The following is a 14,767-nucleotide window of genomic DNA, read 5'->3' as shown; positions in this document are numbered from 1 at the left end:
TGTTTAATACTCTACAAATAACTTTATTAGATGACATCTGACCATCATAGTTTTTTTAAGACTGCCCAGTTATAAACCAATAATCTTCTTTAATACTTGTACAGTCACATGCATTACAATATCAGGCTATCATTACAACATTTTTGTATAAGAGCATGATTTAGTATTCAAGAAGAATAAGGATAAAAATGGTTAATTCAACCATTTACTTGCTGAGTCTAACATTTCCTATAATATTTGATAAGATCAGTCTTAATACTGTACTCTTGTAATAATACTATTCTTAAAATATTCATTATAATGTTTTCTTTTCAAATAGGGTGACACTGGTGAGAAGGGTCCAGAAGGTGCTCCCGGAAAAGATGGCTCTAGAGTATGTATAAAATATCAATGTAACCTGTTGAACTATAAAAAAACACACATTAAACAGTATTGTCTTATGTCAGAATACCATAGAGAGAAATGTTACTATATCAGGGTAAAGTCAGGTCATTTTTAGTAGGAAAAGTCTCCTATTGTCATAAACTGTAGAGGACAAAATAATTAAGATTATCTTGTCCAGCGATGTTCAATCATGTCTAGTAACTGTAGGGTCCTATGTCTGAATACCGGTGTGTACAATAGAATTTTCTTCTGCATATTTTCAGTGTTTAGATCATGTTGAGTGAGATTGTGTGGTTCAGAGGTTTCTGTGCTCATTTGTCAGTCATTCATGTTTAGTAGGTGTAATCTGTTATGTCTTCATCAAGTATAAAATAATGATAATATTACCACACAAACTGTAGTAGTAAGGTGTTCTGGATAAGTATGGATCACAATGTTGGGTTATAGTTAAGAAACAACAACCAGGATATCCTTTTTATATTCAGTATACTGAATATTATAATGACCACATTGGGAGGTTTAACATTGGTGTTGGTGTAAGAGGACTATAACTTTAGACTTGAACAACTAATTTTTCATTTTGCTTTCTTTGCAGGGTTTGACTGGTCCAATTGGTCCACATGGTCCTTCTGGTCCTAATGGCGAGAAGGTAAGGGTCATTTTATCTGCACATTTGCTATCTTTATACTTCATATCTTTAATCATAATGCCCTGACCCAACTAAAGGTACTTTTACACAGCCCGACCTGGGCCATGTAAATGAGCACCGATCAAGGAGCTATGGATGGGGACGAGCGCTTGCTACTCCAATCGCACGTCCCCATACATTATTATCATGTCGGCAGCGCAGGGAGATGTGCTGCCGACAACGATAATATTTTCAGTATTTAAAACGATATGATCAGCTGATGAACGAGCGTTTTCTCATTCATCGGCTGATCGTTGCCCTGTTTACACTGGGCAATTATCGGGAACGAGCGTTCTGTGAATGCTCGTTTGCCCGATAATTGGCCAGTGTAAAAGGGCCTTTCTAATTTAACTGCATTCATCTTCACGCTTTCAACATCAGACTGTTTCACGAACACCTCAACAATATTATATTTGTCACACAAATAGAAAGAAATTTATTTGAGAAAGATAAGAAGTATAGTATATTTGTATTTTATATTCCCACCTTCCAAGTAAAAGGGCAAAATTTGTATTGGTGATTGGTATAAGGAGTCATTGACTCTATTGCTGGCTTTGCCAATACCCAATTCGTAGGCCAATGTTTCAGAACCAGTATCCATGGAACCCTATGATTTCTAAGAAGATGTTCTAGGGTCCACAGAACACAGCAGCAGTAAGCACCTGTCTTATACAATAGCAGAAATGTCAACCTGATTTCAACCTGCTGAAAGATCCTTGGCAAAAATGCAACACATCTCAGCTAGAATATAGTAATTATGAAATACTGTACCTGCCCTTACACTAAGTTTATTTTGAAGTAGGAACGGGTGTAGGGGTTCCATAGGAGAAGAAAAGTTGTTTAAGTTTTCCCCCATAATAAAAGGATTGGGAATCATAACCAAACATCTTCCTATTTAATTATAAGTGGCTAAGGACTATAAAAAAAAAGGTGAGTTTAGAGCTCTATATGGGCCAATAAACCCAATTCATGATGGAAAAGCATATACTTTCCAACCGTGCATTAAAATTCTGCAATTCTATGACATGGAAAATGTAGCTCTATTGTTTAATGGCATAACATTATTTGCAATGAAAAAAAACACAATGAAACAGAAATAGATACACTCATCATACAACATACCAAATCAACTTAACAAAGAGAGGTCATGCTGAATATTATGAGTCAAATCATGTATGTATTATTACTTTTGTGGCCAATTTGGTAAACTTAGGAAATGAAATGTTGTCTTTTATCTTTTTAGGGAGAATCTGGTCCTCCAGGACCAGCTGGCATTGGTGGCGCCCGTGGTGCTCCTGTAAGTATAATTTGCATATAGAATATTATGTCATTAGTGTTCAGATGCTTTCTATATTGCATGTACTTCAGATGTCAAAGTTTATTCATACACACAAATGTATAATAAACTAGTACTATATGTTTGATATATACAAAGTAAATAATTCACAACACAACATCAGTTAAGGGACTTAACAAAACATTAGCTCTTGGTTATTCCACCATTTTGGTGGAAAAGTAAAAATGTACTATTATTACTAGATTGGATGTTTGCATTTATTAACAATTAGTATTTACCTAAATGTCTCATCCATTATTGGAAAAGGTTTTTCTAATATTTTAACTATACTTTATGTATTTGAATTATCATCTGAAAGGCTCATAATACTGTTGTCTCTTTTGTAGGGTGATCGTGGTGAGACTGGTCCACCTGGTCCTGCTGGTTTCGCTGGCCCACCTGTAAGTACAATACCAAAACATATTCATTATTCATTTGATATAATTTGACTAGTGCTCTACAGAATAAATAATAGCTCCTTCTGTCACATGGAAGTTCTATATAAATGAAAATTACTGGTGGACATTAAGCCATTGTCCTTATTTATGGATACTATTGAAGCAGATGTTGGATTTTGTAAGGATGGTATAAGTAGTCTATATTATCCTAAGTACATTCACATGGATGAAGAAAAGAAAGAAGTGCATTCCAAATGTAATACAAATATCTGTCCAATTTCATCGAATAGTTTGGCCAGAAATTCAAAATGTCACCTTCTTTGAAAATCTACTCATTGTATTCATGATTAGAATTATTAGCTGCATATTTCCTAAGATTAAAGGACATTTAATCCCTTATATCATTTGTTTTACCAGTATTTGTTCAGAGATGGTTTCTCCTTTGTGTTGCAGGGTGCTGATGGTCAACTTGGTATCAAGGGCGAGCAGGGAGAATCTGGTCAGAAGGGTGATGCTGGTGCTCCTGGTCCACAAGGTTCATCTGGCGCTCCTGGCCCACAGGTTTGTTCTTCACTTCTAAAACTAATACCTAGTAAAATAATAGAAATCCATAAAATAGAAACATGCTGCACACACTGAGGAAATATTTTTCCTGTTAATGTTTACATTTGACTGGTAAATCATTGGAAATAAAGTGAGATGCTTGAAAAAAGGTATATACTCATGTCTAGTTACTACACGTACTGATAATTCCACACCAATTAATATTACATTATAGAAAGGACTATATATTTATACCCCAACTTCCTTCTCTATTATAATATACTGGATAGAAGATGGAGGCACACAACAAAATATTACATAAAAGTATAACATGTTCAATGTTTTGTCATTCTAGGGTCCAACTGGTGTTAATGGTCCTAAAGGAGCTCGTGGTGCCCAAGGTCCAGCTGTAAGTGTATTTAATCTCTTCAGTGACTGTATTAAACTATTAACTCCAGGATTCATTCCTTTTCACATCTCTACAATGAGAAATGGAGTAGAGTATAGTCCTAACTCAAGGTACTGCAGGGGCTGTTAGATATAGTCCTTCTCAGGATTATACTTTTTGTCCAAATGAATCTACCTAGTCACAACTATAGAGACAGCCAGTTGAGTTGTTGGTCAGTCAATAGGCTGTTATGCTAAATGCTTTATAAGAGATGTTTCGAGCTATACTATTATCATGCTTTATCTTAACTTGGCCAGTAGGCGTTCTGCAGACATAGTTTATGGATAACAATTTCAGTTGCTCCAGAAAAATAATGTTTATGGCACCTCTATGAGGAAATACATCCTGAATATACCATTATTATTGACTGCTGACAAAGAACTTACATATAACCACTTCCTGCGAATAGTGATTACTTGATCATTCTTCATTGGTGCTCTGTGACTTTGAAATACATTTAAATTATTCATCTCCTATAATTAAATGCCAATTTATATTATCGTAAATAGGGAACAGAGGTTACATGTTAGAAAGTCACTTGACAAAAAATTACTACATTTTACAGGGAAATACATAGTTACATACTTTCATAGGTTAAAAAAAGACACAGGTCCATCATGATCAACCTTTCTCTAAATTTTGCGTCTTTCATTGCTAGATTAGTTATAACCCTGAATGCCATTTGTCAATAAAGAAACATATAGCTCTTTTTTTAAATGATAGCTCTTTTTTTAAATGATGACATAGTACCAGCAATTACTACTTCTTGGCGTAGGGCATTCCATAGGTTGACTACTCTAACTGTAAAGAACCCTTTCCTATAGATAAGATAAGCTCAAAATATTCTGCATGAACTAAGATGATCTGAACTTGTGAAACAATTAATACATTTAGAGGTGTATAGATTGGTTGTGATTTTGAAACAATTTCTATCATTTTTAGGGTGCTACTGGATTCCCAGGTGCTGCAGGCAGAGTTGGTCCCCCTGGCCCCAATGTAAGAAACTTGATTTAATTACATGTCTTAATTAATATACATATTAATATCATACAACTTAGGCAATATCTTCTTACAGCATGTAAATAGGTTATATATTCTACCTATTACGCATTTTTTTATAGAGTTGCATATATACTGGCTTTGGTTTAAGACCTGCCAATAAAGACTTTAAAGAGCAGACAATTATTTTAAGATACCATCCTATGTTTTGTAAACTATCTTCAGTCCCAATTCTTATATGTAATTATGCTGTATCATAACTATATTTAAATAATTTACTATAAACATTGTTAACTTACTGAAACACTGGCTGTATATTTCGTAGACTTTTCTATTGCTAAAAATATGTAAATATATTTTCTAAAACGAAATTGTGAACCACATATATATAACTCATAGGGAAACCCTGGTGCCCCTGGCCCACCTGGAGCTTCTGGAAAAGATGGACCCAAGGGTACTCGTGGTGATGGCGGTCCTCCTGGTCGTGCTGGTGATCCAGGTCTTCAGGGTTCTGCTGGTCCTTCTGGCGAGAAGGGAGAGCCTGGTGAAGATGGTCCTTCTGTAAGTATATACACATATATAATGATAATAAGACAATTGTGTGTTTGGGTCACGAATTTGCCTTTGACTAGGTCTGACAAGACTTAGTGGTCAACATTGTCCTATTAATGTTCTGTTCTTGATATGTAACACATTTTGGGCAGCCAAACTTGGCAGTGGTTTTATCAAAACCTTAAAGATCAAACAGCCCTTTCTTGTTAGTTTTAGCTACTTATAGATGCTTTTTTGGCACAAATTAAATGTAATGAATCTTGAGCAAATTGGCAGTATTGGCCAATATTTTGCCATTGTTAGTGAGCTGCCAGTTGCCACTGAATCAACAACATATTTTACAAGAGATATTTTAACTTTAAACATTGATATTCTTCTTTTTAGGGTCCTGATGGTCCTCCTGGTCCTCAAGGTTTGGGTGGACAGCGTGGTATTGTTGGTTTGCCTGGTCAGCGTGGTGAGAGAGGTTTCCCTGGCCTTCCCGGACCCTCTGTAAGTATACATTTTACAAAGTGCAAGTGTTGCAATATATGAGTGTCATGTATGCACCTGAGAAAGGTTCTTATTACAAAGATATGCTACAACTTTGCTTTATATTTCAAAAGTAATGCCTTTTTACCATAAAGTATAAAAATACTGTATTTAATAGCATTAAATAATACAGTATATATATATATATAGTTTAGTATTTTGCAGTATCAGTATATATTAAATGTGATAATAAATGTAGATCAAGACTTTATTTAGGGCTGCCTCTATAGTGTAGAATGAAGAATTGTAATGAGTGAATTCCACAAATGAGCTTCTACGCCCAAACAGGAATAACTTTTGTAAAATCACACAAACCCCCCAAAAGTGCTGTCCTGGCCTATGCCTGTTTTATCGGCTTGTTTTTGCAGTTTGTTTCCCATTACGTCATATGATTTCTAATGTTCAGATAACATACACTCATACATTGGTAGGGATTACATTTATTCAAAAACAGAAGCACACACAGTTAGTCTCTAAAAATTATATTAAAGATTATTCATTAATGTGCAAAATAATAACTAATATCAAGTCATCATTAAAGGGAACCTGTCACGTTGAAAAAACAATCCCACTTGTGGACAGCAGGTTCTATAGGAGGAGCTGAGAAGAATTATATACAGTCTTCTGGGAAAATATTTAGTAGAACTTGTAATTTATTTGTCTAAACTTCTGCTCATTTTGGATTCAGGAGTCCAGTGGGCTGGCTCAATCAGGGGTTGACAGTATACCTGTCAATCATTCAGTGAGACCGCCCACTGGACTCCTAAGACTAGAATGATCAGAGGTTTAGATCAATAAATTATAAGTACTGCTGATTTTTTTCCCCCAGACAACTATATATCAATCTGCTCAGCTCCTCCTGTTCTATAACATACTGTATAACAAATAGATCAAACTGTATTTTCAATCTAACAGGTTCCAGCTAAACAGTATATCTCTTCTTTATATATATTCATAGAACTAATATAGGAATATTATTTTGACAATAAATGTATTGTCTGATTGATGTTTTTTTATTTTAAAGCTTTGATACTACATAAAAAAGGCAACTTTGTAAAACTGTGACCCTGCTGAGCAGTATATTCACTGTATATTCTTGTACTTGTTTATATTCTGAATGATCTGACTTAGCTAATCAAATTTTCTTTAGGGTGAGCCTGGAAAACAAGGAAGCCCAGGAGGTTCTGGTGACCGTGGACCTCCTGGCCCTGTCGGCCCACCTGGATTGACTGGACCTTCTGGAGAACCTGGACGTGAAGTAAGAACATAATTTTTATACTAAATAACAGTTATAAATCTGCTATCACAAATAAAATTAATACAACTGATGTGAACTAGCAATATCCAGCATGATATGAAACTAATTCCATTGGTATAAACCACATAATATAAATATGATTAAACATTTTCTGGTTAAGTTGTGCAAAAAAAAACATGTTTATATGATGCTGATTCAAAATGTGTAAATATGAGCCCAATTCTTATTTGTGGCATGCTTACCCACTCAGACTTAACCATTCAACCTATATACACAATGTAAAAAAATCCTGGGTAACTGACCACATGTTTTTTAATGATATCATAACCTGTAGCGCCTTGCTTTCTGGCTACATGACACTGCTCTATTATTTTTTTCAAAAAATGTTTAAAGTACACAATTTTTTAATCTGCCTACATAACGCTGTGGCATACAATCCTAGTAATCTAGACAAACTGGTAGTAAATTGAAATGATCCAAGTAACATACTTGTACAAAATATATATATATATATATATATATATATATATATATATATATATATATATATATATATATAAAGGGTTAACATTGAACTCAAAACTATTATTTTCCTTTAGGGTAACCCTGGATCTGATGGTCCTCCTGGCCGTGATGGTTCTCTTGGTGTGAAGGTAAGCTTGAGGAATCTTTGAAACTATTACATAGTCTTGTGTAGGTTCCATCATGGTCAGATTATATATAACCTGTGTGGTTCACTTAGAATACTTTACAATCAGATTGAGCAGACATTTGCGATGAACAGACACAATGCTTACTATACTATATATACATACTATGTTCCTAATAGACCATTTTGTATTTCAGAATATTTAACATTAACTTTTTTTAAAATACGGTGTAAAATAATAATCAAATATTCTGAATTTTTGCCACATTTGACAGTATATAGTATACACAGTAGATATTCGTATACATTGGTATTCATCACATCACAATCATTTAACATGATGTTCAGAATTTCTAAATATGCTCAATAATTTTCTTTATCCCTACAGGGTGACCGTGGTGAGACTGGCCCTCTTGGTGCTCCTGGTGCTCCCGGTTCCCCTGGTGCTCCTGGCCCTGTTGGCCCAACTGGAAAACAAGGAGACAGAGGAGAATCTGTAAGTATAGTTCTGAATAGGCAACATTGACACAGTTTTTCTTTCTTAAAGTAACATATTATACTGTATGCTCAGCAGATGATAAGAAGGGAACACTTCTGAAGTACAGTAGAGACTACTACTCAATTATACACATGGGGAATTAAGGGATAATATATATATATATATATATATATATCTTAAAGTGTAGCTTGACATTTGACAAACTTCTGACATGTCATAGTGACATTTCACAAGTTCGGATTGGTGGGGGTCCGAGCACTGAGACCCCCACCAATCGCTAGAACGAAGCAGCTGAATCGCTCGTGTACGGACTCAATAGAAAGTCTATGAGCCCGTACTCTGATACATCAGCTTTCCGGAAAAAGCCAAACAGACACGAAGCGGCTGAGCGCCCACACGAGCGCTTCAGCTGCTTCGTTGTAGCAATTGGTGACATGTCAGAAGTTTATCAAACATTTAGCTACACTTTAATTAATGTGTGATGTATATGGTACTGTACTTGGAAGAGTATTTTAGACCCACTTACAATTCAGTTAGTGAATCTTAATCTCATACTGTACTATTCAACCGATTCAGGACCGGGCACCGTTCAGCCATTTTATCACGCATAGGCTATAACTTTTTTATTTGTTGATCTAGCGATGTGATTTTGCAATGTATTTTTCGTGATCAGTGCAGGTTTCTTTTCTTATCATTTTTATACACATAATTATTGCTTTTTTAGTTTAGCTTATAGTTTGAAAAAAATAGTAAAAAAAGTATGCTTTTTTACGTATTAGCTAATATATAGACCACCATATATTTACAGTGGGCGGTTCTCAACCTGTTAATGTACAGGTGGTCACACTCTTGACCCTAAATTAGTTATTGTACATACTACCATGATTATGGCCCATTACCCAACACTAATTCCTTTGGTGTTTTTGTGGAGGAAATCAAATTATAAGGCCACAGAGCAATAATGAATAAGATTGGAGAACAGATATTAATAAAATAATTATACTCCCATGCTTATATTGTCCTAAAGGTCAGCTATCTTATAAACACTACTAGTTTGTAAAATTCCTTATATGCTACTCAACAAATGATTCTAAGAAAGACATAAGTACATTTCATGAAATCAATGAAGAATCAAGTAGTCAGTTATATTCCTTCTCCACATAGGATGAGCTATAATTGAAATACTTTATAACAAATTATATGTATGTGTGTTTTCATATTTAGGGTTCTCAAGGTCCTTTGGGTCCATCTGGTCCTGCTGGAGCTCGTGGTCTGCCTGTAAGTAGTTTCTTTTTCTCAAGTATTCTATAAAATATATACATATATAAGTAGTGTGGCTGCACTAAATTTATGGAATAACTAACATTTTGAGCTACAGCAGAAACATAGTGTCTACTGATTTATCCCCAATGATAAATGTATTAATATTTTTTTGAAGGCTTAGACTCATTTTGCAAATTCTAGAGAATTTGGGGGTGGGCCCATAGTTTCAATGGTTGCTGTAAATGATTTTATATTACTATAGACATTTTTCAAAAGATAAGCCCAAAATCCTAAGGTTTTCACTTGAGTTCCACGCAAAAATATTAGATATATATATGGTATCAAAATGTAATTCTTTAATTGTGCGGGTTAAAATTTTGTCCTGTCTTTAATTGATGATTTGGTAACACTGTTCTCTATTTTAGGGTCCTCAAGGTCCACGCGGTGACAAGGGTGAAGCTGGTGAATCTGGAGAGAGAGGACAGAAGGGACACAGAGGATTCACTGGTCTTCAGGGTCTGCCCGGACCTCCAGTAAGTAGAACTGAGAAAAATGTTTACATGTCAGTGGTGCTTACACATTTGAGAAACCAGATTGTCAAACCAGTATGTTTTTGACTGCTGGCGAAAACTAGAATGCCAAATCATAAATATATTGTATGTCATACTAAACTAAAGACACTGCTTGGCTGTTATAATAATCATAGTACAGTAATATATGTGATATCATCATTCTATAGTGTAGCAAAGGTCTAATTTCAATGAGGTTTGTCTCATGCTATTAAAAATTCAAGTAAATGTTCCATAGCTACAGACTACAGACCACCCCTTGCACAGCATATACTGTTACTAAGAAGTTGCAGATTGCAGACTGCTGGTAATGAACATCTGACAGAAGTTGAAATGTCTAGCAGCAAATCATAGCACAAGTGAGCCTATGTTTAAATTGGCTATAGATATATTTTTGATCCATTGGCATACCTTCAATGGATTCACAATTATTGGCATCAGTCTGAAAATTTAAGTGAGAAATATTACTATTTTAACTTTTTCCTTTGCCTTTAGGGTACTGCTGGTGATCAAGGAGCTACTGGTCCTGCTGGTCCTTCTGGTCCAAGAGTAAGTTTTGAATGTATCTAGACACAAAAAAATTTAGAGAAACGGTCTGAATGAGCATTATCACTTATTTCTTTTTTTATTTTAACCTATTTAGGGTCCTCCCGGCCCTGTTGGTCCTTCTGGCAAAGATGGCTCTAATGGTCTGCCTGGTCCAATTGGTCCACCTGGTCCCCGTGGTCGTGGTGGTGAAACTGGTCCTGCTGTAAGTATACAGAATTTATGTTTTTGTGAACCATTTACAAATAAGTGTACTTGTTTTAAGTGTGATACTGATTCAACGGGGACCCCCGTTCTAGTGATCGGTGAAGGTCTCAGTGGTGGGGCCTCCAGCGATCAGACATTTATCACCTATTTTGTGGATAAGTGATACATGTTAATCTTAGGATAACCCCCCCCCCCCCCACTCTTATGTTTCTGTTATAGGGTCCTGCAGGTCAACCTGGTCCACCTGGTCCTCCCGGTCCCCCTGGCCCTGGCATTGACATGTCTGCATTTGCTGGCCTATCTCAACCTGAGAAAGGACCTGATCCTCTCCGTTACATGCGTGCTGACCAGGCCTCTAGCAATCTTCGCCAGCATGATGTTGAGGTTGATGCCACTCTTAAATCACTGAACAATCAAATCGAGAGCCTTCGTAGCCCAGATGGAAGCAGGAAGAACCCAGCTCGTACTTGCCGTGACCTGAAATTGTGCCACCCCGACTGGAAGAGCGGTATGTATAAAATAATCACTAAGAATGGATCAGTAGAGAAAGGCAATATAAATATCTATATTGAATCTTTAATTCCTTATGTAGAAGTTTTGTTTCATTATTTTAATATTTCCCTTCACTTTATAGGTTTTTGATCAATTCTAAATGGTCTCTTCTAATTATGTTATCTTGAGTTGTGCTATAATTTTTCATGTCCAACATTCAAAGACCAATTTTTGAGAGACCTAAATAAAGAAATTTCTATTTTAAAGATTGAAAAATTTAGTTTATGGCAAGAGAATAGGCTTTAGCATTAATTGGTACTGCCCCGAAAACAATGGGTGGGGGGGGGGGGGATCATGCCCATCGTATTCTGGGAAATTCAATAATTTTGTTTCCTCCTTTCTTCATTATAAAACAGGTTAATTTATTATACTGGGAAGGGTAGAGGTATAGAACAAGGATAATAATGCATTGCTAATGCCCATGCCTGTGCTGCCCTGGGCAGGTGCCTGTTGTGCCTATACTGTAAATTCAGCTTATGTTTGAATTTAGATTTTTAGGTCAGGATTGTTGAAAGCAATGATAAAGTATTGCTGTTGAAATATTGGCATTGCACAATTAAAGTAGGAAAGAGAAACCTCTCTCTAAAATATCATGAACATTTTTGCAGGTGACTACTGGATTGACCCCAACCAGGGTTGCACTGTGGATGCCATTAAAGTCTTCTGTAACATGGAAAGTGGAGAAACATGTGTATACCCCAACCCAAGCAAGATCCCCAAGAAGAACTGGTGGACAAGCAAGACCAAGGATAAGAAGCACATCTGGTTTGGAGAGACCATTAATGGTGGCTTCCAAGTAAGTCATTTTCTATCTTTGCATTTTTTGCATAAAAAACAGCTGCTAGGAAATTCACGAAATAAATTGAATTTTGATGGCATTTTCTATTATCTATTATCTAGTCAATTACAATAGTTTATTCAGCAATGTTAATGTTCAATGTCTCCTTAGTTCTTATTTCTTGATTTGCCACTGACTTACATTTATTTTTGTCTTGGCAACTGCAGTTCAGTTATGGTGATGACAGCTCTGCACCCAATACTGCCAGTATTCAGATGACCTTCCTGCGCCTGCTGTCTACTGATGCATCACAGAACATCACTTACCACTGCAAGAACAGCATTGCTTTCATGGAAGAGGCCTCAGGCAACCTGAAAAAAGCTATCCTTCTCCAGGGATCGAATGATGTTGAGATCAGAGCAGAGGGCAACAGCAGATTTACATACACTGCCTTGGAAGATGGCTGCAAGGTAAATAAAATTGTAGAAATAATTAACAAAATCTATCAAATATAATATAAACCATAAGCCTTTGTTGCTCATATAAATGTGTATTTAGCATTAACCAAATCATGTCTTCTTCTAGCCCATATAATGTACAACAGTAAATAGAATCTATATTCCACTAAAAGTTCTCCTTTAATTTATGGGTTGGTAGTGTGCCTTTAATTTAATTTCTTTTAATTTATGGGTCGGTTGAGTACCTCTCTGTTTTAGAATGCTATTATTTGAATTAATATATTTCTTCTTTAACTAACTATTATTTCTTATTTATTCCAGAAACACACTGGCAAATGGGGCAAGACAGTTATAGAATACAGGACACAGAAAACTTCCCGCCTGCCCATCGTAGACATTGCACCTATGGATATTGGTGGAGCTGATCAGGAATTTGGCGTTGACATTGGCCCAGTTTGCTTCTTGTAAAAACCAAAAAAAGTCAATAAAAATAAATAAAAACCCTAAGGACCTGAGTACTTTCCAAACACTTTTAGGACTTCTGCACTGAATGGCTGAACCGACCCCAAATTTCCATTCATCCACGCGCTTACATTTTGGACATTTTATTTTGTATTGCAAGGCCAGAACTGGGCAGACTGCGGAATAAAATCATGGTATTATTTATTTATTGTCTTCCTGTAAGACCTATGGGTCAGGTGAAGGTGTGACACTAACTGGCATGATTGAAGGCCCCCCTCCTAACCGATGTACGAAGTGCAGTTTAAAGCAACCCTCCCCCACTCACAGTGTATTCCAGCAGAAGTACTGTGTGTCATTGAATGAAATGGTGCTATTGTTGTAAAAAAGTTTGTATTTTGTAACATCAACTGATATAAAAAATAACTTCTTTGGAAAGTACAAGTTGATCTGAGCTTTGTTCTTTTAACTTTTTTTTTTTAATTATACTGTAGATAGCAAAACAAAAAAGTTCCAGGATTTGAAGTTCGCCTGCCCTTTGTTTTTTATTTCCAATATGAGATGAAGGAAGTTTAGGGCAAAATCTAAAACTTCCCAGGTTTAAGCTACCTCACACTAACTAAACAACTATAAAGACACAAGTTTAATCTTGAAGCTGAACTAAACACACAGTAGATGCTACAGACATGGATGGAGAGATCATGGCTGGTTACATCAAGATAAGGTGCTTCCCTTATGCTTCTGGGTTCACTATTTAGTAGAAGACTAAGAGATGGATCAAAGATCATGGATCATGAGGAATCAGTGGAATAGAAAATGGTAACTTTAATGTTGCTATTATGTGGTGGAATGTGGACAATGCCAAAGTTTAGCAGCTAGAGTCAATAAAATCAGTATTGTAGTGGGCAAGTGGATGATTTATACTATTTAGGTCAAAGCCATTCAAAATTATATCTTTGTTTTCCCAATTATGTATGTAAATTGTTGATCCCTGATTTTTTTCCCCTATAAATATAAGTATTTCTGACTCTAAGGGACAAACAGGTAGACATTTTTGGCCCAGAGGGGGTTGGGGTGGGGGAAGCAAGACCAATACGGATTAAAATAAGAATATGTACTATTTTGTATATGTAAAATAGATATTTTTTTTTATTTTGCAATACTGATTTTCAGCATGGTAGGCTAGTATACATGTCCAACACCAACACTAATCTTTCTTGTGAAATAATTGTCTTACTGTACCTTTTTTTTCTCATTTTCCCATCCCTCCTACTCTTCCGCAATAAAGATAGAAAGCTTTTTCTATAAAAAAATAAAACCCGTTTTGTTTGATTTTTTTAATTTGTATTAAATTCCATCCTATGATGTAATCTTTGTTGAATGATGTTAATCTTATCTGGGATATTTCATGACAGAACGAAACAACACAAATAAAAATTTTAATTAAAAAAATAAATTACAAGGCTTTTTATTTTAAACTTATTTTTTTGTTCTGCCAGATCACCTATTATGTTTAGAGACTTGCAATATATATATATATATATATATATATATATATATATATACATATATTAGTAACATATTTCTTCTTTAACAGAATGCTAAATATCAGAAATATGTTGACTACAAGAAGGCACAGAGGTTGTCTCA

The 14,767-nt window shown here is 35.4% G+C and overlaps 1 protein-coding gene across 1 annotated transcript in view; it reads left to right on the top strand.

Annotated features, from left to right (window-relative positions):
- COL2A1 (collagen type II alpha 1 chain) overlaps positions 1-14,537 on the top strand; it is a 57,050-nt gene extending 42,513 nt beyond the window's left edge. The window contains exons 35-54 of the mRNA XM_075851900.1: positions 320-373; positions 980-1,033; positions 2,316-2,369; positions 2,756-2,809; positions 3,260-3,367; positions 3,705-3,758; positions 4,740-4,793; positions 5,196-5,357; positions 5,733-5,840; positions 7,030-7,137; positions 7,737-7,790; positions 8,175-8,282; positions 9,510-9,563; positions 9,974-10,081; positions 10,613-10,666; positions 10,761-10,868; positions 11,090-11,378; positions 12,031-12,218; positions 12,428-12,670; positions 12,980-14,537. Coding sequence (XP_075708015.1) covers positions 320-373; positions 980-1,033; positions 2,316-2,369; positions 2,756-2,809; positions 3,260-3,367; positions 3,705-3,758; positions 4,740-4,793; positions 5,196-5,357; positions 5,733-5,840; positions 7,030-7,137; positions 7,737-7,790; positions 8,175-8,282; positions 9,510-9,563; positions 9,974-10,081; positions 10,613-10,666; positions 10,761-10,868; positions 11,090-11,378; positions 12,031-12,218; positions 12,428-12,670; positions 12,980-13,126 — 2,163 coding nt within the window. The 3' untranslated portion in view covers positions 13,127-14,537. The remainder of the gene's footprint in view (positions 1-319; positions 374-979; positions 1,034-2,315; positions 2,370-2,755; positions 2,810-3,259; positions 3,368-3,704; positions 3,759-4,739; positions 4,794-5,195; positions 5,358-5,732; positions 5,841-7,029; positions 7,138-7,736; positions 7,791-8,174; positions 8,283-9,509; positions 9,564-9,973; positions 10,082-10,612; positions 10,667-10,760; positions 10,869-11,089; positions 11,379-12,030; positions 12,219-12,427; positions 12,671-12,979) is intronic.
- The last annotated feature ends 230 nt before the right edge of the window (positions 14,538-14,767 follow it).

Source organism: Rhinoderma darwinii, chromosome 2 (assembly GCF_050947455.1).
Source record: "Rhinoderma darwinii isolate aRhiDar2 chromosome 2, aRhiDar2.hap1, whole genome shotgun sequence".
Taxonomy (NCBI): Eukaryota; Metazoa; Chordata; class Amphibia; order Anura; family Rhinodermatidae; genus Rhinoderma; species Rhinoderma darwinii.
The sequence above is the reverse complement of the archived record's forward strand: the minus strand, read 5'-3'. Positions and strand labels throughout refer to the sequence as shown.